Source organism: Mustela nigripes, chromosome 8 (genome assembly GCF_022355385.1).
Source record: "Mustela nigripes isolate SB6536 chromosome 8, MUSNIG.SB6536, whole genome shotgun sequence".
Classification (NCBI taxonomy): Eukaryota; Metazoa; Chordata; class Mammalia; order Carnivora; family Mustelidae; genus Mustela; species Mustela nigripes.
In genome coordinates, this window is record NC_081564.1 from 20895884 (window position 1) to 20923673 (window position 27790).

At 38.3% G+C, this 27790-nt stretch overlaps 1 protein-coding gene across 4 annotated transcripts in view; it reads right to left on the reverse strand.

Moving 5' to 3' along the window:
• TTC28 (tetratricopeptide repeat domain 28) overlaps positions 1-27790 on the reverse strand; it is a 637573-nt gene that overhangs the window by 288529 nt on the left and 321254 nt on the right. For all 4 annotated transcript variants that reach the window (XM_059408718.1, XM_059408717.1, XM_059408719.1 and 1 more), the window contains 3 exons: positions 12272-12419; positions 3073-3345; positions 2002-2132 (listed from right to left, as the gene is read on the reverse strand). In XM_059408718.1, the coding sequence (XP_059264701.1) occupies positions 2002-2132; positions 3073-3345; positions 12272-12419 (552 nt within the window). The remainder of the gene's footprint in view (positions 1-2001; positions 2133-3072; positions 3346-12271; positions 12420-27790) is intronic.

The window sequence follows — 27790 nt, forward strand, 5'->3', positions numbered from 1 at the left end:
TAGCAGCACTCAAATACAACATTAAAAATTAAGAAAAAAGGTAAGAAAATGACATTACATTCTCAAGAAAATGAAGAGTACCCTATGATTCCAGAGGCAAATACAACAGAAGAGACACAGTGAGAGTCAAGAGAAATTCTATAGGTCAGTCTAGAAATCAGATAAATATGCCAACACAGAGCAGGAGCATGGGCTAGAAAGAACTTCCCAAAAGAAGGCTTCTGTGGTGGCCAACCTATGGCTAACCAATAAGCAGAGTGGGCAACAGGGAAAGTGGAAGAGCCAGAAGAGAATTGTAAAAATTATTCAAGTTTTGATAATGAGAAAATTTGAAGAGAAAATTAATGGGGAAAAAAAAAAGAAAATTAATGGGATTTTTCAACTTGGAAAAGGAGAAGCCATAGGCCATTAATTACAGGAGCTGAACATTCTCTATCTAGTCCCAGAGGGCTAAAATCAGTCTTACTTATACATAAGGAAGGTTTCCCAATAGACAGACTTGTGAACTACTGTAGTAGTGGTTAACCAGAGGCCAAAAGAGGGGGAAACAGGGTGTCTGTGGCCAAGTGGAAATTCCAAGAAGGGAATATTTGGGGAGGGAATTGGTTCCAATGCAATCTCAAGGTCCCCTTCACCCTTATAACCAGTGATTTCTTAATAACGTATTGTACAGCAAAGGTTTATAAAACCTAGAAAACACAGGCTAAAGAAAATTACAATATTAAGAATAAGGAAGGCAGAAAACTTTCACTTCTCCTTTTTTTTTTTTTCACTTCTTTTTAATACCTATGATAATCTTATATCCTAATTACAAGTCTTTCTACCCCATCCAGTAACTGGGCTAATACATATGCATCCCAAAGGTCAGGAAAATACAGTATAAATGCAGCTTTTGAAATACTTAGAGCCATCCCAGCCTTCACTAAATGGCCCTATCTAGACAACTAAGCTGTTTTAGTTCTTAAACCTGGTTCTCACTTAATGCCATCAGCTTTTCTGTGTCTAGAAGTCTGATCCCTCTTTTCAATCTCTTAACATCAAGAAGTCAGATCATCTGGCTTATAAGAATTGTTTGTAAACTAAGAGTAAATAGGCAAAGAGAAAAGTAGTTAGGTAACTCTCTTGAAAATATTATCACCTAAAGTCAATCTCTCTCGAATGATACATTTTAGTAGCTTTCAAAGGCTTTTTTTCTGACACCCACAAATGAGAGAGACTTTATGGAAGTCTCTCACCTTCCCAAGAGGAGAGTACAGCACACTATTAAAACAAAGGCTTTTTTCTTCCCCAGTCCCCTCCTAGTGGATGACCATGTTCTAGAGACTCAAAGATGCTAGGTCATTTAAATAATAAAAATAATCTCTATAATATTCCACAGTGAAATGCTAAGATGTAACTAAATATATTTCCCAATACATAGATTGATTCATAAATTTGTTGTTGCCTCTATTACCCGTCTCTTCCTTATTAATAAAATGTATTAGAAGCTACCATTTATGGAATTCCAAGCACCATTCTAGGTATTTTACATATACATTATTTATAATCCTATCATAATTGTGTAAGGAAGAAATATAATCATTATTTTCTAAGAAAGAAAACAGAGGCAAAGAGGAGCTAAGTAATAATTTCCCTAAGATTCCAGAGCCAGAAAGTACTAGAGCAGGGATTCCAGTCTGGGTCTATTTTATTCCAAACTCTACCCTCTCTCCACTTTGCAAGCACTTTCTCATGCTGTATCTACCAGATATCAGCTCTCTGAGAATATTACATTCCATTTCTCTAATAAAGATAGGATAATATTCTTCATCATTGTAATTCAGGTCTCTCAATCACACTTAATATGCTTCTACCACCTGAGTTTAAAATCCGCCAAAGAAATAAAATGAAGAGTTTGCAGTATGCAGTACTAATACTCCATCTCAAATAAAACATTCGGAACAGCAATAAAGACTCCATGTTTCAAAAAACATGTTTTTGGTCTGCAGGTAAACTTCCTACCTCTCGATCCTTGAGTTTCATAGCAAGCACCAACTGATGCCTGTGGTTAGTGAGAGCCTCCCGATAATTTCCTTTGGAGAAGAATGCAGAGCCCAGATTTCCATGAGCTCGGCATTCTCCTGTCTGGTCACCTAAAGTGGATTTAAAAAAAAAGATAAAATTTCTCTAAGTTAGAGTGTTAATTGTAATTTATAATGCCCATCTTAATTTAAGAACCACAGATTTATTAGCTAAGATTTCATTTGCCTTCTTTTAGAAAAGTATTTTCTTTTTCTACAAGACTCAGTGTAGTAAGTTATGGTCCTAGAACTTAAAGCTCTGGACAATAACTGTTGTTATAACATAAACTACATTTGGGGACATAGGTATCCTGGAAATGAGAGGTTAAAGATCTTGACACAAACAAGCTGCTATGAGTCACCTCAATGCTCTGCTAAATGACCTCAGATTCTGAACAACCATCAGCATGTTGATTCAGTCATTTAACTAAACCCACTATGACATGTTGCTTCTTTACAACGGTGCTGATGATAGATCGACTATACTCTTCTCTTCCTGCAGTGCTGTAAGTCACTGAATAATCACTGTAACAACGATCATAATCATAAACCACACTTATTTTACAGATGAGGAAATGGTAGAACCAAGAGGTGAGGCAACTTGCAGAAGGTCATATAGCTAGTAAGTGGCAGAATGGGGATTCTAAACTCAGCCTTCTGGCTCCACAGGCCACACTCTCAACCACTGCACTATACTGTTACTTCTGACAAAATGCTGAGAGATACACAAAAATTAAAATTAAGATGAAGGATTCACCCATCAATACTATCACTTGGGATATTAAATCTGTTAGCCAAAATCTCTGAAGAGGGCAATGAATATGTTAATATGTTAATATGTTAATCCACAGAACTTTTTTTATAAGAAAAGCCCTGAAGCCCTAAGTGGTGTAAAACAGAGAACATTCTAGAGACACACTCACTTTTCATTGCATATGTTATTCCCATCCATGTGAGGCTAATCAGCTTTATTTCCTTTCTGTATTGAAATAAAAGACAGAAGCAACCCTACCTAAGGTCTTGGCTACATCCAAGTCCTGCTGCATGTATCCAGTACTCTTCTCCGTGTTTCCAAGAGACCAGTAAGCACTGCTCAGGGCAGAGAAAACAGAACCTCTCAGTTTGAGGCTGCAGGTGCCAATCTTGAGAGCAGCTTCTAAGACAACCACAGAGGCCCCATGATGGCCAGCTGTCAGGAGTTCCTGCCCAACCACAGACACGACCACAAAGGGGCTCTTGTCCAGTTTCATTTTCTGAAGCTGCTGATAAGTGGGCTCGAGGGAGTCTGGGGAGAAAAGAAAAAGGAAACAAGAAAATGTAGGATGATATACAAAACAATCTTTTATAATATGCTCTAGAAACAAATGTGTATCGTACCTCTTTATGGGGCATTTCAAGTACAAACTCTTCAGCCCTTAATTTAGCACCACCCCGAGTGTCCACTTATCCATATGACCCCGTAATCTCAGCCTCCGTCTGGTAGGTAGTCTCCTTCTTCACACTGCACCTGCGTAAGCCACACCCACCTTCTCTTCTGGTCTTTCTTTGACTTTAGCATGCCATTTCCCCCAGACAGTTTTCCCTCCTCCATCCTGCTGTCTTCTCAAAATCTTATAAACACAACCCTAAAGTTTGGACTCCACCATATGGTATTCCCAGGCCCTCCAGCCCACCTGACTCTTCATATCTAAACTTTGGCTGCATTTTTATAATAGGTATTGCTGTTCTACCCTTAACTATTTTAGAATTGTTCCATGTATGTTAATTTTTAAGGCATTTCCCCAGCTAAATGCGAACACTGCTATAGAGTGTTTAATGCTTTATAATAATGCCATAGCAATTGGCACAATGTGGACACTAAATCGAAAGCTTCCTGTTGCAACACAGGTGATAGTCCCTAATACATCTGGAGTTCAATAAACCTTTGTGCAATCTGAATCTGAATGACTGATTAATAGAACTCCATCTACCTTTTCCCTGGAAGATGAACTCAAAGACACTCTCCCAACAAAATCCCCATCATCCTCACTGCAACCCAGCATCCGCTGCTTCTTCTAAGACCAGTATGACCAAATAAAAAAGTATTACCAGCTTTTGTTGGGGTGACAAATGAAAGCATAAAAGAAAAACATCACCTGAATGTACTAAGGTAAGACAGAAGACAAAATTAAGGTTGATCTCATTTTATTTTCATGTGGTATCTGGAAAGGACATGGACTAGGGCTCTGAAAGCCACAAAGAGATTCTTTCCACTTGAGTCTTAGAGAATGACCTCTAAGTGCCTTCTCCCCCCCCCCCCATTTTTTTTTTAAAGACAATCGCAGAGCCACTGGCTATAACCCTATAATGACGTGGCACTTACAACACATTTGTTAGCTTTCATGAAAAACTATTTCACATTAGTTGTTCCCCTGTACATATGTTAAAAAAAAAAAAACAAACTATTAAAACCCTGGTCTCTTTAAATCTTGAATATCTCAGCCAACGGTACTGCATTAAAATGTAATTTTTATAATTTATGGCTTTGAATTTCAACTCCACACTGAGGAGCTCTCATCTGAATCAACATTACCACAGAAACCTCGAAACCTACTGATGCCTAAAGCATTTCTCCCCCTTCAATCAGATCACTAAATAGAGAACAAAGAACATTTTTACACCTGTCAAGATGCAAGTGTGAGTAGTACCAGTAAACACTAGCTGACCAATAGGGTTAAATACAGGCACAAGAACCCAGGAATTACTAGAATAGAAAATAGTACCATACTGAAATCAATGTGAGCAGAATTTGGTGGTACCCACTGATGGGTCTGGGAGTCAATGATGATCTTACTAGCATCCCACCAGCCAATTAGCAGAAGCAAAAATAACAGAATTTTGAAGCCGAAAAGACCTTGAAAATACCCATCTTAGCAATGATGCCTCTAAGTTCTGAAGTGATTTACCTAAGTTCAGACAGCTTAGAACAGAGCCAAGACCAGAACCCACTGCAGGGCTCTAAGGCCAGGCTCTCTGATGCCATACCAGGCAAAAATTTCAGTTATTGACAAAAGAAACCAATCTTGGCTGGTTTTAAGTAGAAAAGAAATGCACTGAAGATCTATTGCCAAGGGCAAAAAAGCAGGCCTCCAGACCCACAGTCAAAATCGTGCCACAAAAACTCTATAGTGAAAGCAACATGACCATCAAAACTAAACCCAGGACACCTCAGCTTCCAATGCTGCCTCCGCCACCACTGAATGCCACCTTTAGAAAACAGATGTCACAACTGCCAACCAACACCGTCCGAACAAACTCTGTGCTAACCTTTCTTCTTTGAACCTTTAGCTCCTAACTCAGAGGTGGCTCTTAGCTGCAAAGGAGGATGGGAACATTAGGATCTGATGATTTCAGCTTTTACAGTGGAAGGCAGGGGGCAGAAGTAGAAAAGGGAATTCCCAAAACACGGGAAGAGCGTTCAGACACAGAGAGACCAAAATGACTACTTGTCAACAAAGATATCGTGCTTCAGCTGGTGATTTTTTTTTTAACCATAGCAATCATAGCCAAAAAAGGAGCCTTCTAACTGAACTCTAAAACTGTATCATGTTAGAAAGAAAAGAAAACATTGCCATAATTAAAGGACTAAGGGAAATACCTGGAAGATGACCCCTGCCAAAAAAGGAAAGAAAGAAAGAAATCTTCAATTGTACAAATTTACACTAAATAAAAACACAGTTGAAGGAACAAGAGGTAAAAGAACAAATTTCCAGTTGCAGTACATTGGAAAGAGACTATAAATAATTAACAGACAAAATAAATGTAAGCTCATATACATACATGTCATAAGAGTTTGGAAAAGGGAGTGATTATTAAGGGTAATCAGAAAGCCTCATGGTAACACAACTTGATTTCTTGGAGAAAGGGTAGGTAGGACTTGGACAAGTCTTTGGTGTCTTTTTTTTCCCTGTGAGAGTAGAGGGTATTTTAGGCAGATTTGTCCTAAACAAAGGTGCCAGGAGAAGATAGGCACATGGAATGACAGAGAATGAAGAACAGGCCAGCTTGAAGGGACCAGAGACCATTATAGGAAAGGAAGCAAATGTGGAATAATGGGCAGAAATACTCAGCTAAGGAAAAAGAGACGTGGATTTCAAAGCTACACAACTTCTACCTCCTTACTTTGTCAGGTATAGATTGTGACTCTGGTAGTGGTTATATAAATCTATAATGTTATAGATATGCCTATGTCTATATATACTTGTGGACACATTCACATAAACAAATACATATGTACATACATGGATGTACATCTATGTGCATAGATATGTATGTGCACAGATATATACATAAAAGTCCATTTCACTTTCTGTATATTTAAATTTTTAATATCAAATTTCTCTGCTCTGGCCTATAATTATGTCTCATTGGCCCACACTCTTTAGTCGGAAGCTCTGGTTAGCAGGTATACATGCTTTTGATAAATAAAAGTGGTAGAACAAGGGGGTTTTATTTGATGTAAAAAAAAAAAATAGGCTAGATTAGCTATCTCTGAGATTCTTTCCAACTCTACTTTTCTATTGCTCTAATTCCTATTCTAAAGTAAACATAGGCTATTAGCAAGGAGACAAACTTTGTGATTTTATCAGGCTAGGTGGAACAGATTTATCAGCCTGTAGCCATTAAGATGTTTTCCTTCTAGAAACTATGCATGATATATGAAATAGCCTATGTTAAACCAACTACGTAAAAATGTAGAGGGCCTCTACAACATTCACTGAATACCACTTATGTACGTTCAAAATGCATAGGCTTTAAGATTTTAAGATGAACGAAGTCACATTTCTTGACATTTGAAGAGCTTGTAGGAACATAGTAGAGACTATTAATAAACAATCTCACTCAGTGAATAGATACACTATATTTCATCAGTTCTGAGACACACATTTATTCATATATTAATATCACTGGATTTGGGATTTAATATCTCTAAACATGATGGTGCCTCACAGTGATCTGTCACTTCTATGTCTAAATAGGTCCAATAGAGCTCTTTCAGTTTATAGAAAATAAAAAGTTAAATCGCAAGAAAGAATTATGTCATCATTCAAACATCAAGGTAATTAACACTTTCACAGATTTCAATTTGTCTATGTCACTATGAAGACCCAGAGACTTCCAATTACCCTTATAACATTTCCATATATCGATGATTATAAAAACCTGGTGATACCACTACCAGTTACTCTTGGATACATCACTAAAATATAGTACTGCACTGCAAATCCAGGAGACTGATGGAAACGATTCTGAAATAAATCTCCAAAACAATGATCCAAAGAGAGAATAGCAAGTAATGAAAGATAAGAAAGTAAGCAAAGTATTATGAATGTAAACTACTCCCAAAACCCCAAATTTAGAGGAGAGGTTCATAACATTCTGTTAATTTTAATGGTCACCTTTTATTAGGGTGATTCCTTAAAGAGGCAACTATATTAAAAACCACTTGGCTGTCACGAAAGGACAACTTTTGTATGATTCCACATATAGAAGGTACCTAGAGGGGCGCCTGGGTGGCTCAGTGGGTTAAGCCTCTGCCTTCGGCTCAGATCATGATCTCGGGGTCCTGGGATCGAGCCCCGCATCGGGCTCTCTGCTCAGCAGGGAGCCTGCTTCTTCCCACTCTCTCTGCCTACTTGTGATCTCTCTCTATCAAATAAATAAATAAAATATTTATTAAAAAAAAATTCTCTTCCTCTCTCTCTCTGCACCGCACCCCCCATGCATGCGCTTTCTAAAAAAAAAAAAAAAAAAGAAGGTACCTAGAGTAGTTAAATTCACAGAGACAAATGGCATGGTAGTTGCCATGAGCTGGGTGGGGGTGGGAGGGAATAGGGAGTTATTATTTATTTTAAAGGTTTCATTTATTTATTTGAGAGAGAGAGAAATTTATTATTTATTTGAGAGAGAGATAACAAGTAGGCAGAGGGGGAGGGAGAAGCAGGCTCCCCGCTGAGCAGAGAGCCTGATGCAGGGCTCAATCCCAGGACCCTGAGATCATGACCTGAGCCAAAGGCAGTCACTTAACCCACTGAGCCACCCAGTCCTCCCAGGTAGTTATTATTTAATGGGGACATGGTATCAATTTGGAAAGAAGATAAAGTTCTGGAGATGGATTGTGGTGATGGTCGCACAAACCCTGTAGATGGATGTAATGCCACTGAATTATAAAATTAAAACTGCTTAAAATGGTCAATTTTATGTTACACATATTTTACCACAATTAGAAAACTTTTGATTGATACAAAAAGTAAAACTGAACCCTCCTAAAAAAAAAATAAAAAAAAGAGGAGGAAAAGAAAAGAAAAACAACTGACTCTTATTAGTGCTTTGTCTAAGCCATTTCACATTTTCCCAGGTTTGTTCCAAAAGGACTCAAAGGCCTTCTATAGAAATAAAAGTAGAAAATACAGAAGTCAGAATGTCAGAATGAATAGAAAGTAAGGATAAGACAAAAACAAAAACAAAAACACCTCAGCATACAGACAGGCAGCCTCTAAGCCCCGGCCCATTTCCTAAAGGTGGCCAGGACATTTCAGGCTCTACACTTCACAGAAGATGAAGCAAAAGGATAAAGAGCACATCTAAAATTCCCAGACCATTTAAAATATAATAATAATAATACACCACCCACTCAGGAGAAATGCAGCTTTTCCTGGCACTGGGGGCTGACACGAGAGGCCCCCCTGGGCGGTGCGGCATTCCTCCCACACCCAGACCTCCGTGCCCATCATAAATACAAGAGCAGATTAACACGGCTGTTCTGTGCACTCCTCAGGGAGAAGTGCATCACACTGAGGTGGGGAAGGTGGCTGGCAAGAGCCTGCTTATACCTTCTAGTGGCAGATTCACAAAACAGTACTAGGAGGTGTATCTTGTCATTTCCCTCTTACAGGTGAGGACTGAGGCATAGAGAAGGGAAGCAACCTGACTCAGTTGATGCAACAGCAAATGGCAGCCCTGGGATTAGATTCCCATCTTCTCCTAACAGAGCATTTCAGAACTAGGCCTCCTGTGAAGTGATGGCCACCTAAAAGAAAATCAAAGGGAAAGTATTCTCTGAGGGTGGGTGGCAATTAGGCAAATGAAAGGTGAGCCCCAACTTGACCCTGAGAGAAAAGCTTATCCATTCCAGAGCCATTTTCCACAAGCACTCCATAAAATTAGCTTCCCTGGATCCTCTGGAGCTGCTAGAAACACCACGGCAGGTGATAGCCCATAAATGTAATAGTCTAGATTACCAAATTAACGGAAGGAGAGAAAATATACACAAGAGAACCCTCAGCGAGAAGCAGCCCTGGCATCTTTAGAGGAACAAATAAAGGTAAACTCAATCTCACTTTGTAATTATACTATTGAATTTGGTTGGCAGTAGTACTATGCTCTACCATGCAAATTTGCATAAACATTTACAAGATACAATGAGCTGAAACTGCTGAAAGGCTACCTGAAAAGGAGAAATGGAAAAATAGGCAAAGGATAACTTGAGAGGTCAGGAAAAAGCATATCATTTTATATTTATACTTATTTTTATATTTTCATTAACGATTTAAGGAAATACAGTATGTATAAGGATGTAAATATATTCACAGGAGAAGTAGTTTAACTGTTATCTTGGTTGGTGAACATGAGTGAAACCATTAAGTAATGATTCAATAAAGTAAAATGGACTTAATCCAGTTAGCAGTATAAGCAACAATATAAAAAATCTAGTAAAAAAAATCAAGTAAGTTTCAACATGGATAAATATAACATTTATTTGGGAACAAGGACATATTGATGTGGATCAGCCCTATCTTTAAAAAAAAAAAAATGAAATCCTGTGCTCACTTCAGCAGCACATATATTAAAAAAAAAAAAAGAAAAAAAGAAATCCTGACACTACTCCAAAAGGCCAAACCACAGGGATACTGTGCACATCACTGGAGCTTTGTTTCTTTATCGAAGTACTCGGACTAGGGAGCTTCCTCTGTGACATTTAAGAATTACAAAACAAAAACAACTGATACGGGGCACCTGGGTGGCTCAGTGAGTTAAAGCCTCTGCCTTTGGCTCAGGTCATGGTCCCAGGGTTCTAGAATCAAGCCCCACATCGGGCTCCCTGCTCAGCGGGGAGCCTGCTTCCCCTTCTCTCTCTCTACCCGCCTCTCTGCCTAATTGTGATCTCTGCCTGTCAAATAAATAAATAAAATCTTAAAAAAAAAAAAAAAAAACTGATACAACAACAGATCAGACCTCTATGTAAAGTGACCCAAACTGCACAGCTATGCAACAACAGCACAAACTGACTGGTGTGAAGCTAAAATAAACAGTGGGTAAAAAATGGGCAGCAAATGATGACAGATTTTGTGAATTACAACCATATGACAAAAAGAGAGGTCATTAAGATGTGAGATGATGCCCAGAACAACACCGTGCAAAGCAACAGCCTCTATAAAATGTTGATAAGAGAAACCCACCTGGAATAGACACGGTAGTAAAGGCAATGCCAAAAATAAATGAGATAAATCAAATTGCCTTAAGGAAAGAGGAGAAAATACTGAAGCGCTCCAGGCACCTGTAAGATGCAGCTTTCTCCGGGGTCAGCCTTAGGTCACTCAGTATAAGATGGGAAAGAACATGGCACAGAAAACCCTAAGGGGGACGGCAGCACTGAGTGATTTCTCACAGGGCAGGGAAGATTTCCTTACATTTATCTAAACAAATTGTTGCAAAGGCAAAATGGTAAGTATGATTCTGCTGATCTCAACACATTCACTCCAGTATTCTAAGGCAGCAGCAGAAGCATCTCAGAATAAGGAAGTGGTATCTTCACAAACTATATAAAAAAATGTTCCAGGTAAACTGCTTGCAGAAGCGTGTATGAAGAGAATCAGAAAATGCCAGAAAATGGCAAGGAGAGACATTGATTTTTTGTTGTTGTTGTCCACTTCCCCCTGCAAGCCCTGGAGCTCCAAAGCGCATCTGCTCTAAGTCAGAGTTTATTAACAGCAGGTCCCCCAGTGGGAGAAGCCATTCGGTTCCTACAAGCAGACTCAGCTTTGTGTGGGGTTATAAAATCACATGAGGCGAGATTTCCTTATCTCTTTTTTTCTAAAACATGCAACCTTCCACTTCCAGGAAAACACTTTTATAAGCTATGAATCACCCAGAGACTATATGAGTCCCATTTAGTTCATCAGACTTTTACTTAGCATTTATTATGAGCCAAGTACTGTACTAGCTGATATATTAATACTATATCATGTCACAAATATTTTCAAAACCAGATAAAATATCTAATGACACTGCCATTAAAATTTTTAGGTTCATTCAAAAACATGCCATTTCAGAGATAAAACAGAGTTCTATCTGACATAATCTAATTAATATGGAACATTATTAGCTGTCTACTGTTTGACGTCAATCTGCCTTAGTGTCTCGGTCACTGCAAAGATGGTACCTGGTGTATCCTTTCAGCCCAATCTGTCTAAGGGCTGCTGCAAAAATCAATGTTCCTCGAAGGGAAGCCAATCGGTTTTGGGCCTTAGAATGCCTCCAACCTCCAGTACTATTTTCAATCCATTGTTCTTCCAGAATATCAATTGGTATAAAACAGAAGTAAGAGCAGGAGAAAACCATGTAAACTCGTGTCTATCTTTTCTCTTTCCTTTTAATTCAACATAATCTTTTCATGTTCCTCTGAAAAATGTTAGACACAGCTTACAGTTAGATCCATACTTCCTTTTATGAAATATTAGAATGTCTAATATCGTCTCTTATTTGATTATTTCTAGATGGCATATCAGTCTAACTGAGTCAATCAATTTACCTCTGGCGGTATTTGATTTAGAGGTACAGAATCTTAGAACTATTTAAAAAAAAAAGCATTCTTTATATAATTCTGAAATCCAGAGAAGTTAATTCACTCACCCACAATCATATAGTTTATAAAAAAAATTTAAAATAGAATCCCAGTCCATAATATTCTGGGCCAGTGGCCCTACCACCATCCCATTGCACTTCATTAACATCAGCTATTGACAGTGATTCTTGATCTTCCTTTGAGTAAAATATCCAATCTTGGCAAATTTGATAACCTATCAGTTTTCAGTGCCTGAGTCCAAGGTCTTCAACGGCTAGACATGTCCTGCTTTAAATTATTGTCAGACCAATACTTTCATCCTATTTACCTCTCATGGGAGATTTCATGGCAGCTTCTACCATCCCCACCAGAAGCTGTAGACTCTTGGGGTCTTGAGCCAGTCCAGAGGCAAAGGCTGCCAGGGCATCGGCATGACGTCCAAGGTACTGGAGGGCAACACCCTGTCGGAAGTATGCCTTGAAATAAAGAAAAGATAATGCATGTTATACTTATATACTATGCTCCAAGACTGATGGTGATTCTTTATTACAACTAGTCAGCATACCTAAGATGGAGGTTGCCTGGGTTCAAAATTCTAGTAAACAGTTCAAAATCAATTCTGATTTCTTCCAACATCCTAAACTGTGAGCATCCTTCTTTCAAGAAAATTTAAGACTTTCACTCTTTTCACTTCAAGAACACTTATTAATTCTACCACATCCTTTGGCATTTATTTACAAATTGCTTTTTTAATGATTTTAAAATATTTTTTATCCTACTTTTAACAACATAAACTCCTCAATGACAGTGTTTGGAGATTTTTATATATCTCACCAATGTATCTGGTATGATACAAGATAAATGAAAGACACTCAAATTCCATTTATTTCACATTTTCCCCTTTTATATAATTAAAGGGAAATATCAGTGTTTGATGGTTATTAAGATAATTTTAACAATGAGTACTAGAACATGGCTACATTTAATGTGGTGTTTCAGACATAGTATTTAAAAGTTGTTATCTGGGGCGCCTGGGTGGCTCAGTGGGTTAAGCCGCTGCCTTCAGCTCAGGTCATGATCCCAGGGTCCTGGGATCGAGTCCCACATCAGGCTCTCTGCTCGGCAGGGAGCCTGCTTCTTCCTCTCTCTCTTTCAGCCTGCCTCTCTGCCTACTTGTGATCTCTGTCTGTCAAATAAATAAATAAAATCTTTAAAAAAAAAACCTAAAAGTTGTTATCTAAAATATGTGTGCTTTGCTCAGAAACAAAATAAGATTATTGTCCTTTGTATTCTTTAATTGGATTATTTTAAAAAGTGTTATCAACTCTGATTAAAAGAAAACATCCTTCCAGCTAATTGCAGAAAGGGCCAGAAAGTTAGTAAAGTATTTAAATTTTAGAAAAGTCTTAAGACATGAGCAGAAAGAGAAAAAAGAAGTAAATGAATAAAATGTTATTAGCACATAACTAGCAAAGGACTTTGTAGCTGATTAAATGACACAGAAAAATGATAATTAATACACTCATTGCTTATATGACATCTTCTAAAATACGTGGCCTCCTGTTTCACTTACATAATCTTATACTATTATATGTTTATAACACACATTTAACTTTTTAGTCCAATATACTTTGAAATTATCACAAATTGTATTCATGGGATCTAAATAAAGTTTCAAACAACTCCTAAAACTGCCACTCAATAAATTTAATACATAATTTCATAATTTTATATTATATACACTGAGAGAGAGCACTTTTCATGTATACAAAACATATGGACTTACCTTATCTTATTTCATTTTTATAACTCCCTGTTGAAGTAATTTAGGATGGGTAATACTATTAAGTGTTTCTCTTAAGAAACAATCCATAAACAGAATGAATACTCAATTATGGGCAATTCAGACTTCTATTAGTTTAAACTACCAGCAGCTGTTAAAACTCAGACCCTAGTAAGACAATAACCTGTAAATGCACTTTCATTACTAATTCATAAGATCACTTCCTTTCAATGGACTCAGCGACGGTTTTAATCTTTAATGTGTTTATAGACATTTGTCACTACTCTTTTCATGTCACGTTTTAGGTGATTTCTATAATCCAAGAGGCAATATATACCACATTCCAAGTAAAAATAACTACAGTTTAGCTTTAATATAGCATTTCTAGAAAACATAAACTAAAAAAAGTGCATTTATTTATGTATACACATACATATGCCAAATATCTGTAAATTATTATTATTATTTATGGAGAGAGACAAAATGGCTGTAGTTTTTGATTTAAAGATGTATTTTAAGAAACACAAAAATCTATTGTGGTAATTATTTCAATTATAATTACAATACATGGAAGTCAAATCATGCTATACATCCTCAACCAATACAGACAGTGCTGTTATTTCAATAAAATTGGGCAGAAAATACACACAAAAACCTTATAAGAGTCTCAATGAATTTGATATATTTTTTTAAGATTTTATTTATTTATTTGACAGGCAGAGATCACAAGTAGGCAGAGAGGCAGGCAGAGAGAGAGGGGGAAGCAGGCTCCCTGCTGAGCAAAGAGCCTGATGCAGGGCTCGATCCCAGGACCCCGAGATCATGACCTGAGCCGAAGGCAGAGGCTTTAACCCACTGAGCCACCCAGGTGCCCCTGAATTTGATAATTTCTTGTATATTTAAAACAAAACTTAATCATTCATTACTTCACTGAAAGAACAACTGCTTTCCATGTCTGACAATGAAATCACTGAAAAGTATGATTTAGCTATTCTGTCCAGGTAGGCAAAGTACAGTGTTAAATGCAAGTTAGGGTCACAGATTACACAGCAGTTACACAAGAAGAGTGTGCACATTTTGTTTTCTTAGGACACTCAGGAGATGAGATGAGATGAGAAAAAGTACAACTTGGTCATGCTGCCCACAATCCTAGCTTCCTTTTTTCAGAAGATTTTGAAAAGAGGTATAAGAGAGAAGGCTCAAAAGTTTCCCTTGGTCCTGCCTTATGCCCCTCTAGAACCCTAAGCTCAACTTTGTAAGATTTCCTCAATTAAAAATCTTAAGAGTTGTATCCCTGTCAAGACGAAGCATAATTAGATCAAACTGTGACAAACCCCTGTGATCAAACTGTGATCAAACCCCTGTTCCAAACTCATAGATCGGGACTCCCCAACTTTTTCCATACAATATTCATTGCATGTACAGACAGCTGTTGAAAAAATATTAGCTATCTATATTAGTTATCTGTATTTCGTGAGAGAAATACCACTATGGAGTTGAACTGATGATGATAAAACAAGGACTGTTGGTTACTGGGACAGAATAAAAAGAATTTAGCACAGTGTGCCTGACACAGAGTAAATACACAATAAAAGTAGCTATTTTGATTAGTTAATGAGAAAAGAATCACAATAAGAATACATAATTACAGACCCACAGAATATAAGGGGAGTCCAAGAAATAGTTCAAAATTCTACTATTCAATATAACATGATCCAATTCCTATCACTGCTTATTCATTCCTCCCCTCCTCCCTAAGAGACTGTTTGCAACTGGGAACTCATAGCTTTAAGGCTCCCAGACAAAATTTGATCCACCCAACTAAGACAAATTAGTATTATCTGGTCTTGAGAGATTCAGCAGCCACTCACAGGACCTTCTGTGCTGAGATGCACAGCTGTTTACCGTAGCTTCAAGAGAATTGATGTGATCTGCTGTAGCCTATCTGGTTTGTGCTACTAATTTTTCTCTTACAGACACCAGAGAAGTTCACAGGTTTCACAGGAACCTACTTCATCTGGGAAAGGGGCAAATTTTTATCATTAAGGATTGAGCAGAAGCAGCATATGTTCAGCATGGCAAGGGAAGGGGGGCCCCACACAGCAATGTTGAACCCTTGGTGCCTAGCCAACCACAGCAACCCCCCCACACATACCACATTCTAGCCACAGGTTATGCAGCAGATGGAGAAGGAAGGGCATAGTAGGTTCACTACTTAGAGCACCTATACCCTGAGAAAAATGGTTTTAATCTGAAGCTTTAGCCAAGAAGAGAAATTTAAAAGGACTTAGTGAATACACTGGACTGAAGGTGAGATGCCTCGAGTTTTGAGTGTTGCAGAGTCATTCACCACAAAGAAGCCTCAATGATTATTCCACACACACTACTAAATAACCTCACAAATAATAGAAATACAACTGGTTACAAGAATAAGTTTCCATGCTTCCTTCCTTCCATTAGCATTCCCGAAAAATCTACAGCACCAGGCACTGTAAAAAGAAACAGGCAGGACTCTCAGCCTCAAGCTACCCACAATCCAGAGGGGAAGAATATAAAAAGCTCTAAACGTTGTGACTGCTACTTTAGTAGCCGCTTACTAATAATAAGGGCTTGTAATATTTCAGCAGTAATAAAAATGTAACTAACTACCAAAGTATTTACGCCCATTGTTGAAATTGTTAGTATTTGCTTTTTATTATGTGGCCATTCCTCTCATCTCAGAGAGTCTGCAGTGGACTGAATGTTTGTATCCCTCCAAAATTAGTATGTTGAAACCTAATTCCCACCGTGATGCTATCTGGAGGTGCAGTTTTAGGGAGGTGGTTAGGTCATGAGAGTGGAGCCCCCAGGAATGAGATCAGTGCTCTTATAAAAGAGATCCAAGAGCTCCCTCTTCCTTTCTGGCATGTCAGGACACAGCAAGGCACAGACACTAGGAAGTGGGCCCTTACCAGACCCTAAATCTGCTGTCACCTTGATCTTGGACTTCCCAACAAGAAATGTTTGTTGTTTAAGCTACCTGGCCTATGGTATTTGGTTACAACAGTCCAGATGGACTAAACGGGGTTAAAGTACAAACACACAAAGACTAAACGTGGGAAACAGTTCTTCACGCTTCAAGCACCCCTGGAACCAGTGAAGGACCCGCAAGCCTTTACTTTCAACATCCCATTTCTGGTTTCCATTTCTAAAACATCAGTGAAATCGGTCCTCACAAACATGCTACTCTATCACTGCTCAAGTCAGTGATGTACATTACTATGCTCATGGGCACATGCATATATTTAGGACATAAAACATAGAACAAATAAATGTGATATGTAATGCTACATAAAATTAAACATATTTGATGGGGTGCCTGGGTGGCTCAGTGGGTTGAGCCGCTGCCTTCGGCTCGGGTCATGATCCCAGGGTCCTAGGATCGAGCCCCGCGTCAGGCTCTCTGCTCAGCAGGGAGCCTGCTTCCTCCTCTCTCTCTGCCTGCCTCTCTGCCTGCTTGATCTCTCTCTGTTAAATAAATAAATAAAATCTTTAAAAAAAAATTAAACATATTTGCTTACATGTACAATCTACTACTTAGTTCAAGTATTCACAAATATTCTGCTTTCAATTAATCTGTACTTTCTCATGTTATACTTTACTATTCCTAGTAGTATTCTTTCCTGTTTGAACATTTTTACATTTTCTTTAGAATAAATACATCTATAACATGGTGATATACCTACTAGCCAATCATACCACCTGCTACCACATCATCGCCATCTTTCTCAACAACGTTTATAAATTGCAGAACTATTTTACTGAATTTTACTTTATTATTTTATTTAAAAATGCATGGAAATGGGGAAAATAGAAATACCAATTCTTATTTTTAAAAAGCAGCGGTATTATTCTATAATTTAACACAACTGGGTCAAAATGAAAATGATTACAGGGTGCCAAAGGCAGAAAAACCTTAATATCACTGGATGTACACAGAACAACTAACTATGCTCAGTTGTGATGGAAAAGAATAAAGTTAGGGAATATGAAAAAATGATTCTTGAAAAGGAAAGGCATGATTGGAGATTTTATTGTTTAGTTATCTAGGAATTAACACTTCCCACTCACTGAACATGTCAATCTCTGGTTTAATATTTTCCTTCTAAATATTTTATATATTTGACTTTCAGGAACGCTTTGTATGGGAAAATAAAAGACTATTACTTAAAACAGATGTGACACATATCAGCAAAATGTAAATATATGCAAATTACCTACTATCACTACTACTATCACTACTATTATAAATTATATATTATATCCTATAAAAATGTGATACATAGAAGTGAAGGCACAGAACCCATGTCCTCAGTATGTTGTTTTGTTTTTAAAGATTTTATTTGTACCTGAGAGAGACAAGCACAAGGAGGGGGAGGAGCAGAGTGAGAGGGAAAGGGACAAGCAGACTCTGTGCTGAGCCCAGACCCTAACACGGTGGTAAATCCCAGGACCCTGAGATCTCGACCGAAGCTGAAATCATGAGTTGGATTCTTTTTTTTTTTTTTAAAGATTTTATTTATTTATTTGACAGAGAGAAATTACAAGTACACTGAGAGGCAGGCAGAGAGAGAGAGAGAAGGAAGCAGGCTCCCTACTGAGCAGAGAGCCCAATGTGGGACTCGATCCCAGGACCCTGAGATCATGACCTGAGCCGAAGGCAGCAGCTTAACCCACTGAGCCACCCCGGTGCCCCATGAGTTGGATTCTTAACTGACTGAGACACTCAGGTACCCCCTCAGTAAGTTTTCACCAACTTATATCAAATAGGCACCTGTATGGACACATACATGCTAATTAGTTTTTCTTTTTTACAGGCAAACTATTTTTGTTATATATTTTGTTACATATGTTTGACTTAAAGAGAGAAATTAATAGAACTTCCTGCAATGATAGACTGTTCTCTGTTCTCTCTAATAATGGCAGCCTCTAGCCAGTCACACTTGGCCACTGAGCACTTGAAATGTGGCTAAAGTGACTAAGAAACTAAATTTTCAATTTTATTTCATTTTAATTACTTCAAATTTAAATAGGCAGGGGTGGCTTGTAGCTACTAGATTGTACACTGCAGTTCTAAAATTTGGTCTTCCTCTAACAACAAGTCTCCAAAGACAAATCTAAACTGGAAATTGAAAGGGGACATATTAAATGAGAGAAATAACTATTACCAAAGCTCAAAAACTATGTGCCTTATTCCCACGGCAGCTGTGGTGAAAGAGAAAGGACTCACAATGCTGACGCTGGAATCCTGTCCTGATTACTTATGGACGAGACACTTAACGCCCCCAAACTTCATGTTCCATTTCCACTTCAAGAAAGGAGAATGATGATGACCTCAAAGGGTTATAACAATGATTGCTGACTGATAGCACATATGAAATACAGAACACAGAGTGGCCATTTTTTAAAATGAACAGAACTGAATGTTTCACTAACTATTATTCTTATTTGGTATTTGTTGTATAATCAAGTTCCTCATCTGCTTCCCCAGCTTGCAGATCGAAATCACCTTTGGTATGATGTTGGGAAAACTGAACAGCCACATGCAGAAAAACGAAACTTTCCTTATACTGCACAGAAAAATAGACTCAAAATGGATGAAAGACCTCAATGTGAGACAGGAATCCATCAAAATCCTTGAGGAGAACACAGGCAGCAACCTCTTCGGCCTCAGCCACAGCAACTTCTTCCTAGGAACAACGCCAAAGGCAAGGGAGACAAGGGCAAAAAATGAACTACTGGGACTTCACCACCATCAAAAGCTTTTGTACAACAAAGGGAACACTCAACAAAAGCAAAAGACAACTGACAGAATGGGAGAAGGTATTTTCAAATGATATATCAGATAAAGGACTAGTACCAAAAATCTATAAAGAACTTATCAAACTCAACACCCAAAGAACAAATAATCCAATCAAGAAATGGGCAGAGGATATGAACAAACATTTCTGCAAAGAAGACATCCAGATGGCCAACAGACCCATGATAAAGTACTCCACATCACTCACCATCAGGGAAATACAAATCAAAACCACAATGAGATACCACCTCACACCAGTCAGAATGGCTAAAATTAACAAGTCAGGAAACAACAGATGCTGGCGAGGACATGGAGAAAGGGGAACCCTCCTACACTGTTGGCGGGAATGCGTGCTGGTGCAGCCACTCTGGAAAACAGCATGGAGGTTCCTCAAAAAGTTGAAAATAGAGCTACCCTACAACCCAGCAATCGCACTACTGGGTATTCATCCTAAAGATACAAATGTAGTGATCCGAAGGGGCACAGGCACCCGAATGTTTATAGCAGCAGTGTCCACAATAGCCAAACTATGGAAAGAACCTGGATGTCCATCAACAGATGAAAGGTTAAAGAAGATGTGGTATATATACACAATGGAATACTATGCAGCCATCAAAAGAAATGACACTTGCCATCTGCAACGACATGGATGGAACTAGAGGGTATTATGCTGAGCGAAAAAAGTCAATCAGAGAAAGACAATTATCATATGATCTCCCTGATATGAGGAATTTGAGAGGCAAAGTGGGGAGTTTGGGAAGGAAAAAATGAAACAAGATGGGATCAGGAGGGAGACAAACCATAAGAGACTCTTAATCTCACAAAATAAACTGAGGGTTGCTGGGGGGAGGGAGGTATGGAGAGGGTGGTTGGGTTATGGACGTTGGAGACGGTATGTGCTACAGTGAGTGCTATGAAGTTTGTAAGCCTGACAATTCACAGACCTGAACCCCTGGAGCAAATGATACATTATATGTTAATAAGAAAAATTTAAAAATAAAGAACTATAGAGGCGCCTAGGTGGCTCAGTGAGTTAATGCCTCTGCCTTCAGCTCAGGTCATGATCTCAGAGACCTGGGATCGAGCTCTGCATTGGGCTCTCTGCTCAGCAGGGAGCCTGCTTCCCGCCCCCCGCCCCCCCAGCCCGCCTCTCTGCCTACTTTGAATCTCTGTCAAATAAATAAATAAAATCTTTTTAAAAAACTATATACTTGGATATCAACTTGACTTAAAAAGAATAGGAGTACCTATGTATTATTTTTGACCTGCTCCATTTCCGACCTGGGCCGGTTCACCCCTCCTTAGGCAACCTGGTGATCCCCCGCTCCTGGGAGATCACCATATTGATGCCGAACTTAGTGCGGACACCCGATCGGCATAGAGCACTACAGCCCAGAACTCCTGGGCTCAAGCGATCCTCCTGCCTCAGCCTCCCGAGTAGCTGGGACTACAGGCGCCCGGCTTATTTTTGAAAGAAAAACCAAGATGCTAATAGAATTACCTTTGAGGGAAGGGCTTTCAGTTTTATTTTCTTCTTCCATATATATTTTTTTATTTTCCTAATTTTCTGCAAAAAGCATATTTTACTTTGGAGTTGAAAGTAAATATATTAAGAAAGAAGTTGCTAACAAAAAAAAGAAATCACCTTTGGTGAAGTAGGCCAGAGACTGACAAAAATTAGACACAAAACAAAAACTAATGACCATAATGATTTCCTTGAGTCACTAGGGAAATAGTTAATTTATGTTTGGCATCTTCTGTTTAAGAAGCTTGTAAAGTAGGGGTGCCTCGGTGACTCAGTCAGTTGAGCAGCTGACTCTCGATTTCTGCTCAGGTCATGATCTCAGTGTCGTGAGATCGAGCCCCATGTTGGGGGGAGTGGAGTCTGCTTACGATTCTCTCTCTCTCCCTCTTCCCCTGGTCCCCCCTTCCTCTCTTAAAATAAAAAATAAAAAGTATGTACTCTGGCAGTCGATTAAGCTTCAACTATCTTGTAAATTCATTATCCGGGAAAAACATCATATGCAGTTTAAATAAATAAGGTCCACTGGCCCAAGTGAAAAAGGAGGTGGCAGAAAACAGATGATCAAAAATCTATGTACAGAAATATGAAACAATTTTTCCTCTTTACACTGACACACTGATCATGAGAATTACAAGGTTTACAAGGCCCAAGCCTGACAACTATTTTAAAATTAATAAGAAGCCCATCCTACCACACCCATCCTGCCACTATGAATCATCACTGAGTTCTACTGAATATATGTAGGTGTTTTATTTTCCAAACACTTTTCTGGTTATCATCTGTTGAACTGTTACCTCTGTGTCCCACACAACACTTAGGTGCTTTCCACAGTTTATCACTAACCCTCACAATGTCTTGTGAGACGTACTTATAATGCCCGTTACACAAAAGAGGTGGTTATGAAACTTGACCCAAATCATACAGCTACAAAGTGAGACAAACCCGTTGCCAAACTCTTTCTCTTTCCACTATTCCACACTACCTCTTTGATAAAAGAATTAATGGCGTGCAATTAACCTCTAAATCAAGGTTTTTGTCTGTGAACTCTTGTACTTGCAAAATTCAACCTATGGAGGCAGAAATGAAGGAAAATCAGAAATGACACAGAAAATTTATGAACATGAATATTTAATCTCTATTCCATTAGCAACCGTTGATTGTAGAACAAGTTTTAATGAATTGAATGGAGGAAAAATTCATTTCATTAACCTTTCATATAAATGTATTATTATTGAACCAAACAGGCCACTGTACTTGCAACTCAGTTCGATGTTAATTAGATTACAGGCATGAGGCTTTAAATCAAAGAGAAACAAAAGGAGCCATCAGCAAGCTTCTCAGCCATTCCTTGTTTGTTTGCTGGCTAAAATGGATTTTTACCTGCAATACAACTTGCTATGCTTCTTTTATTTTCTGACATTTTCAAATGAACTGTCTCTTGCTTCTGTATGCTGACACTTTACATTAAAAATAAAAATAAAAATAAATAAAACCTTGAGAATCAGCAAAGAGTACATTCTTCATGTAGCAATATGTTTAACCTGCTCAGCTGGGAGTAATCATTCCTATCTCTCCAGAAAACTACACTTGTATTTTTTACTAGTCTGCCTTATTGTATGCTGAAAGCACAAGCAAGAGATTGGAAGCTATTTTAGAAAACACCATTATTGAGTTTGCAACCTGGAGTCAGAGGCCCAAATGGTCTAAACATAATATTCTAACCAAATCTGCAGCTGTGAATTGTCTTTCTCCCCAACATAGGCTTTTGGACCATTTAATCTGCTCTCAGTCCTGATTGTTTCATACCATATCAGTTATTCCTTTTCCCCAAATTAATTTTTAGCTAACTGTATCAAAAGTGCTAAGGTTAAAAAAAATTACGGGAAAATCATATTTTAAAAAGAAATTAGAAATCTGATAAGAAGTTAAAGAAAAGATGAAATGACAACCAGGAGTTAACTAAGTAGGTGTCATTTTCTAGCGCTGGAGGGATTCCCAATGTTAATGTTTATGTCAGATTATAAAATGTGTGTACCATCATCTGGAGTTTCTCTTCCAAGCTTTAAAAATAAACAGTGAAAGAAGTTTGAAGTACCCTAGAGCAATGGTTCTGAACTTTCCATATCTTGTGCCTTTGCTATATGGGCGTGGCATAGGAAGAGTATAAAATCTTGCCAAGAAGAAAACTAGAGAATTTCCTGAACATTCTCCAAGAAATCATCTGGCTTTAGCATGAGTTCTATGCCCCTGCCCTACCAATCCTGCCCCAGTCCTGGAATACAGAGCTTGTGCCCCTTCACATACATAGCTTGGTCCTGGGGAATGTGGTAAGACCAGAAGCAAAATGGAAAAAAATAATGGTGGGCAGAGAGACTGGTGGATGTGGGAAAACAGTGAAGCTAACAGTATAGGAATGAAAAGAGACTGAAGTCTCACTAATCGCTGAAAGAAAATTTGGCATCTCACCTACCATAGTGTAGTTATATCTAAACCAAGCCAAAAAAATGGGAATCCATTCCTTCCAGAAAGCAGTCTATTAGAAATTATTATAGGTATTATAGGGCACCTAGGTAGCTCAGTCGCTTAAATGTCTGCCTTCAGTTCAGATCTTGATCTCAGATTCCTGGGATTAAGCCCCAGGTGGGGGGTGGGGTACCAGCTCAGGGGGTGTCTGCTTCTCCCTCTCCCTCTGCCCTCCCCTCCCATTCATGCTATCTCACCCTAATAAACAGATAAATTTTTAAAAAGAAAAGAAAAGAAATTATAACCGTAAGTGCCATACATTGGGTTTCCTTGAGCAGATGAAATTCCACTATTAGTAACTCCATGATCTTGCTGATAGACCAACTCTGTTTTTCTCATAAAATTGTAACTTAAATGGGAGTCCGTAGCATTGAACCATGGAGAAGGGTAAAACTATACAATGACACAAAACATCTCCTGAAAAGCCAAATGTATTTTAAGCTTTTGGGAGAGAATTTTTTAAATTAATGAACTTTATTTTTGGAGCAGTTTTAGGTTCACTGTAAAACTGAATGAAAAATATGAAGAATTCCCATTATAACCATTGTTCTGACATACTCAGGACTTCCCACACTATCAACATCTGGTACCATAGTGCTAGTTTTTCACCATCAATGGGGAATTATTTTTATATGAAAAATTACAGAAGAAAATAAAGAGCGCGCATAATTTTTTTTTTTTTAAGAAAACATAAGTAAATGTCCATCTTCACTCTGCCTACAGCCCTAATCCCTGGAAGAGTCCCTGTCTTCTGACTTCAGGGGTTTGGCAAAGCAAAATCTGAGAAGCACTGCCTACGCCACGGACAACTACTTTTGTCAATGGCTTTAGTGGTGAGCTATCAGAAAGAGTCTCCGCAAAACAGGAGGTATTGGGGAGAGGGATATGAAGAGAGTGACATGACCAGGTGGTGAGAGCAGGGTTGCACGGTAAGAATATATGCCCCCCAAATATTTGCACAAATATTTCACTCATGTTTTTCTATATGGTAAACTTCGCTGCCTGTATCTTTCTCTTTTCTATTTATATAATTTTTCCACATTGGCATGTGTATGTTAGGGTACCACATACCAAAAATGAAAAGCAAGAAAAAGGAAAGTGTCTGCCTCCCAATACTTGCCAGCACAAAAATGTAATAATATACTTTGTATCTTTTCAAAAAAGAAGGGTTCCATTCCCCACTGAATACAACTATACCCTAGAAAGACTCTATGGGACAGCTCTCTGAGGATTCTGAAGAGTGAATGGTAGCAAATGAATTGAGGAAGGAGACCAGAATTCAAAGTAGTACCAAACTGGCAATGGGTTTCCTGTTTTATTTATCCTTTCCACCTGGTATTACCAGGCTCGGACTCAAAAGCAGCTCAAAATAAGAAGTCTCCTTCTTCTGGTCAAAGAAGCAAAAAGGAGGACTCCTGAGGGTAAGAGTGGAAAAAATTCTGTATTTTAAGTCCTCTTTCCATTCTTTCTCAGTCTAACACCCCAGGCAATTAACAGGAATAGCAAAAGCAGTGGTTGCTAGACTGGCATCCCAAATTCTGAGGGACCCTTTTCTCTGGTCCCAAGAACTCTACTCCCAAGAGTACAGGCTGAGTCCCAATGCTTTTTTCTTTCTCTCTGCCCTCTCACTATTTGATGCCTCATATATGTGATGCATGGCAAAGCAGGGAAACTAAAGTCCCAGTTTCAGCTAGAGAATGGGAAGGGAAGGGGGCAGCCAGAGAATTGGAAAGTGTTGGGGACATCCGATAGAGAAGGGAACTTTTGAGAATAATCTCATAAAGATGTTTTCTAGATATGACACTAAATAGCATACCAAGGTTTTGAGAACTAAACTACCACCCAATTCTCAGACTTGTCAATGGATGATACACACAAAAGAACCACAAATTCTCTGAAAACCTAACTGGCATTGGAACCAAAGTCCATAAAATGCCCTGAATCTAACCAGGTAAACTGCTTATTAAAACAAACCAAACAACAACAACAACAAACCCACATGTTGTTTACAACTTTATAATCTAGCTTGCCCCTTAGAAAAGAAAATGGCTTTTATGTTACAGTTGGAAAAGCTACGTAAAGAGGTTAAGGTGCACGATGACTTCCCCTAAGCCCATTACAGCCTTAAGCAGGCAGTTCTGTCCTGCACATCCTATTTACAGAGACTTGAATCCTGAAAGGGTTTATGCCAGGGATTCAGGTTTCCCGTTTTTTTTTCTTTGTTTTTGTTTTCTTAGGTAGTTATTTATGTGACTGTCCTCCTAACTAAATGGACCAATCTGGGCATAAACCATTTTCTCATTTTCTCTGCTTATAGAAAGGAATGGTTTATTTCAACACTACAGATAACATCTTGAGGTCTCAGGAGGATGACAAATTGAAACAGTCTCTTTCTTGCCTAACATTTCTTACCCAAGAGTTAAGGGATGATGTTAAGGAGGAAACCTCTCTTCTCCTGACAATTTGCACTTATTTTCTTAATAGCCCTGCTAAGATTCAATGAATTGCAGTTTGCTTAGAGCCTACTTAGTGCCTGCCAACAGGCACAGGCAGCTTTCATTCATCAGCAGTCCTTTCGGTGATGCATTCCTCTTGAAATTATGGCAATTCCAAAAAAGAAACAGCAGGGATGGGACAAAGGAATTCCCTTTCAAAAAAGAGCCATCAGAACAGCATAGCAGTTCCTACATAACTAGAAACTTAAAAGATTATTTTGACTGAGAAATGTCTGGGAGATTTTATTCAGATATACTATCAATGTAATATACATATCAAATATAATCAATATAATATCACATGCCTATTCACTGGGATTATCTATACTTTGCAAAATCATTTGAAAACAAGCATAGCCACCAAAAGCAACTGCGTAATTCTATTAATAAACTTAGGTTTTGATTATCATGCATAAATAGTAACATTCACAGACAAGTGGTGGCTCGATTGGCTAAACAGTTCCAGATTCGTGCTCCTCTTTGACCCGGTAAGGTCTCTTGCACCACATAACTCTAGTGTGCTTACTTGACAGGTACCTTTTGCTGCAACAATAACGCATCGCTCCTGGAGATCACAAATTGCTAACATTGCTCCCTCTATCATTTAAGCCCGCTATAAAACTTTTGGACTGAAACATTTTCTAGTATTATTTTGTTATCGGGTTTTAAACTGCAGAGTCAAAAATGATTTCATATTTTTAATTAAATTAATCTTTGGCACTTTTTTTTCTGTAACTGTTTCGCCTTTTATCAAAAATGTGTTCTCCACCTACTGTGTATAAATGAATTCACTGCTATAGGGGTATATAGGAAGAGATCATTAATCTCAGCTTTCAGAAAGCATAGAGTCAATGTGGGGAGATATATAAAAACTGCATATTGAATAATTAAAGATCAGGGCGCCTGGGTGGCTCTGTTGGTTGAGTGTCTGACTCTTGATATTGTCTCAGGTCCTGAGATCAAGCCCCATACTGGGTTCTGCGGAATCTGCTTGAGATTCTCCCTCTTCCTCCGCCCCTCCCCCAACTTGCATGTATGCAAATGTATGCTCTCCATAATAAATGAAATCTTTAAAAGAAAGAATTATTTCAAAACAACATATACACAAGTACATGTAAGAATTGATTATGGGTTTTCCCCAACGTACAAAATTAGTGTTTTCTAGAAGTTCACTTTCAAGTCAGTTGCTCAGAATGTTTTAAGCATTTTACCGTAAACAAATTATGCTATAATTTGTATGTATGGTTTATATGTAATTTATATGTATGGTTATATTATCCAGCCAGTTCATAATACCTAGTTCATACAAAATGTCAGTAAATCACAGGACTAGCAATATTACAGAAAAGATCAGAAATGGAACTGATGTTTATTAGGATATGGCAAGAACTTTCACATAAGTAATGTTATTTAGTCTTAATAATCCTGTAAGTTAGATTATTATGATGCCTTTCTTTAAAGATAAGTGTCCTGAAGCTGATAAAAGTTAAGTCACTTGCCCAAAGTAAAAGGCTGTAAGCGACAGAACATAAATTCAAACCCAGAACTATCCAACTCTGAAGCCAGGTCTCCACTCCTACAGCATGTAGCTACCCTCTAAAACAGCATTGATAAGGGAGCACTTTTTCCATGCCCAAACGGGTATCTCAGGAATGTGTTCCACAGAGTGAAAACTCTTGCAC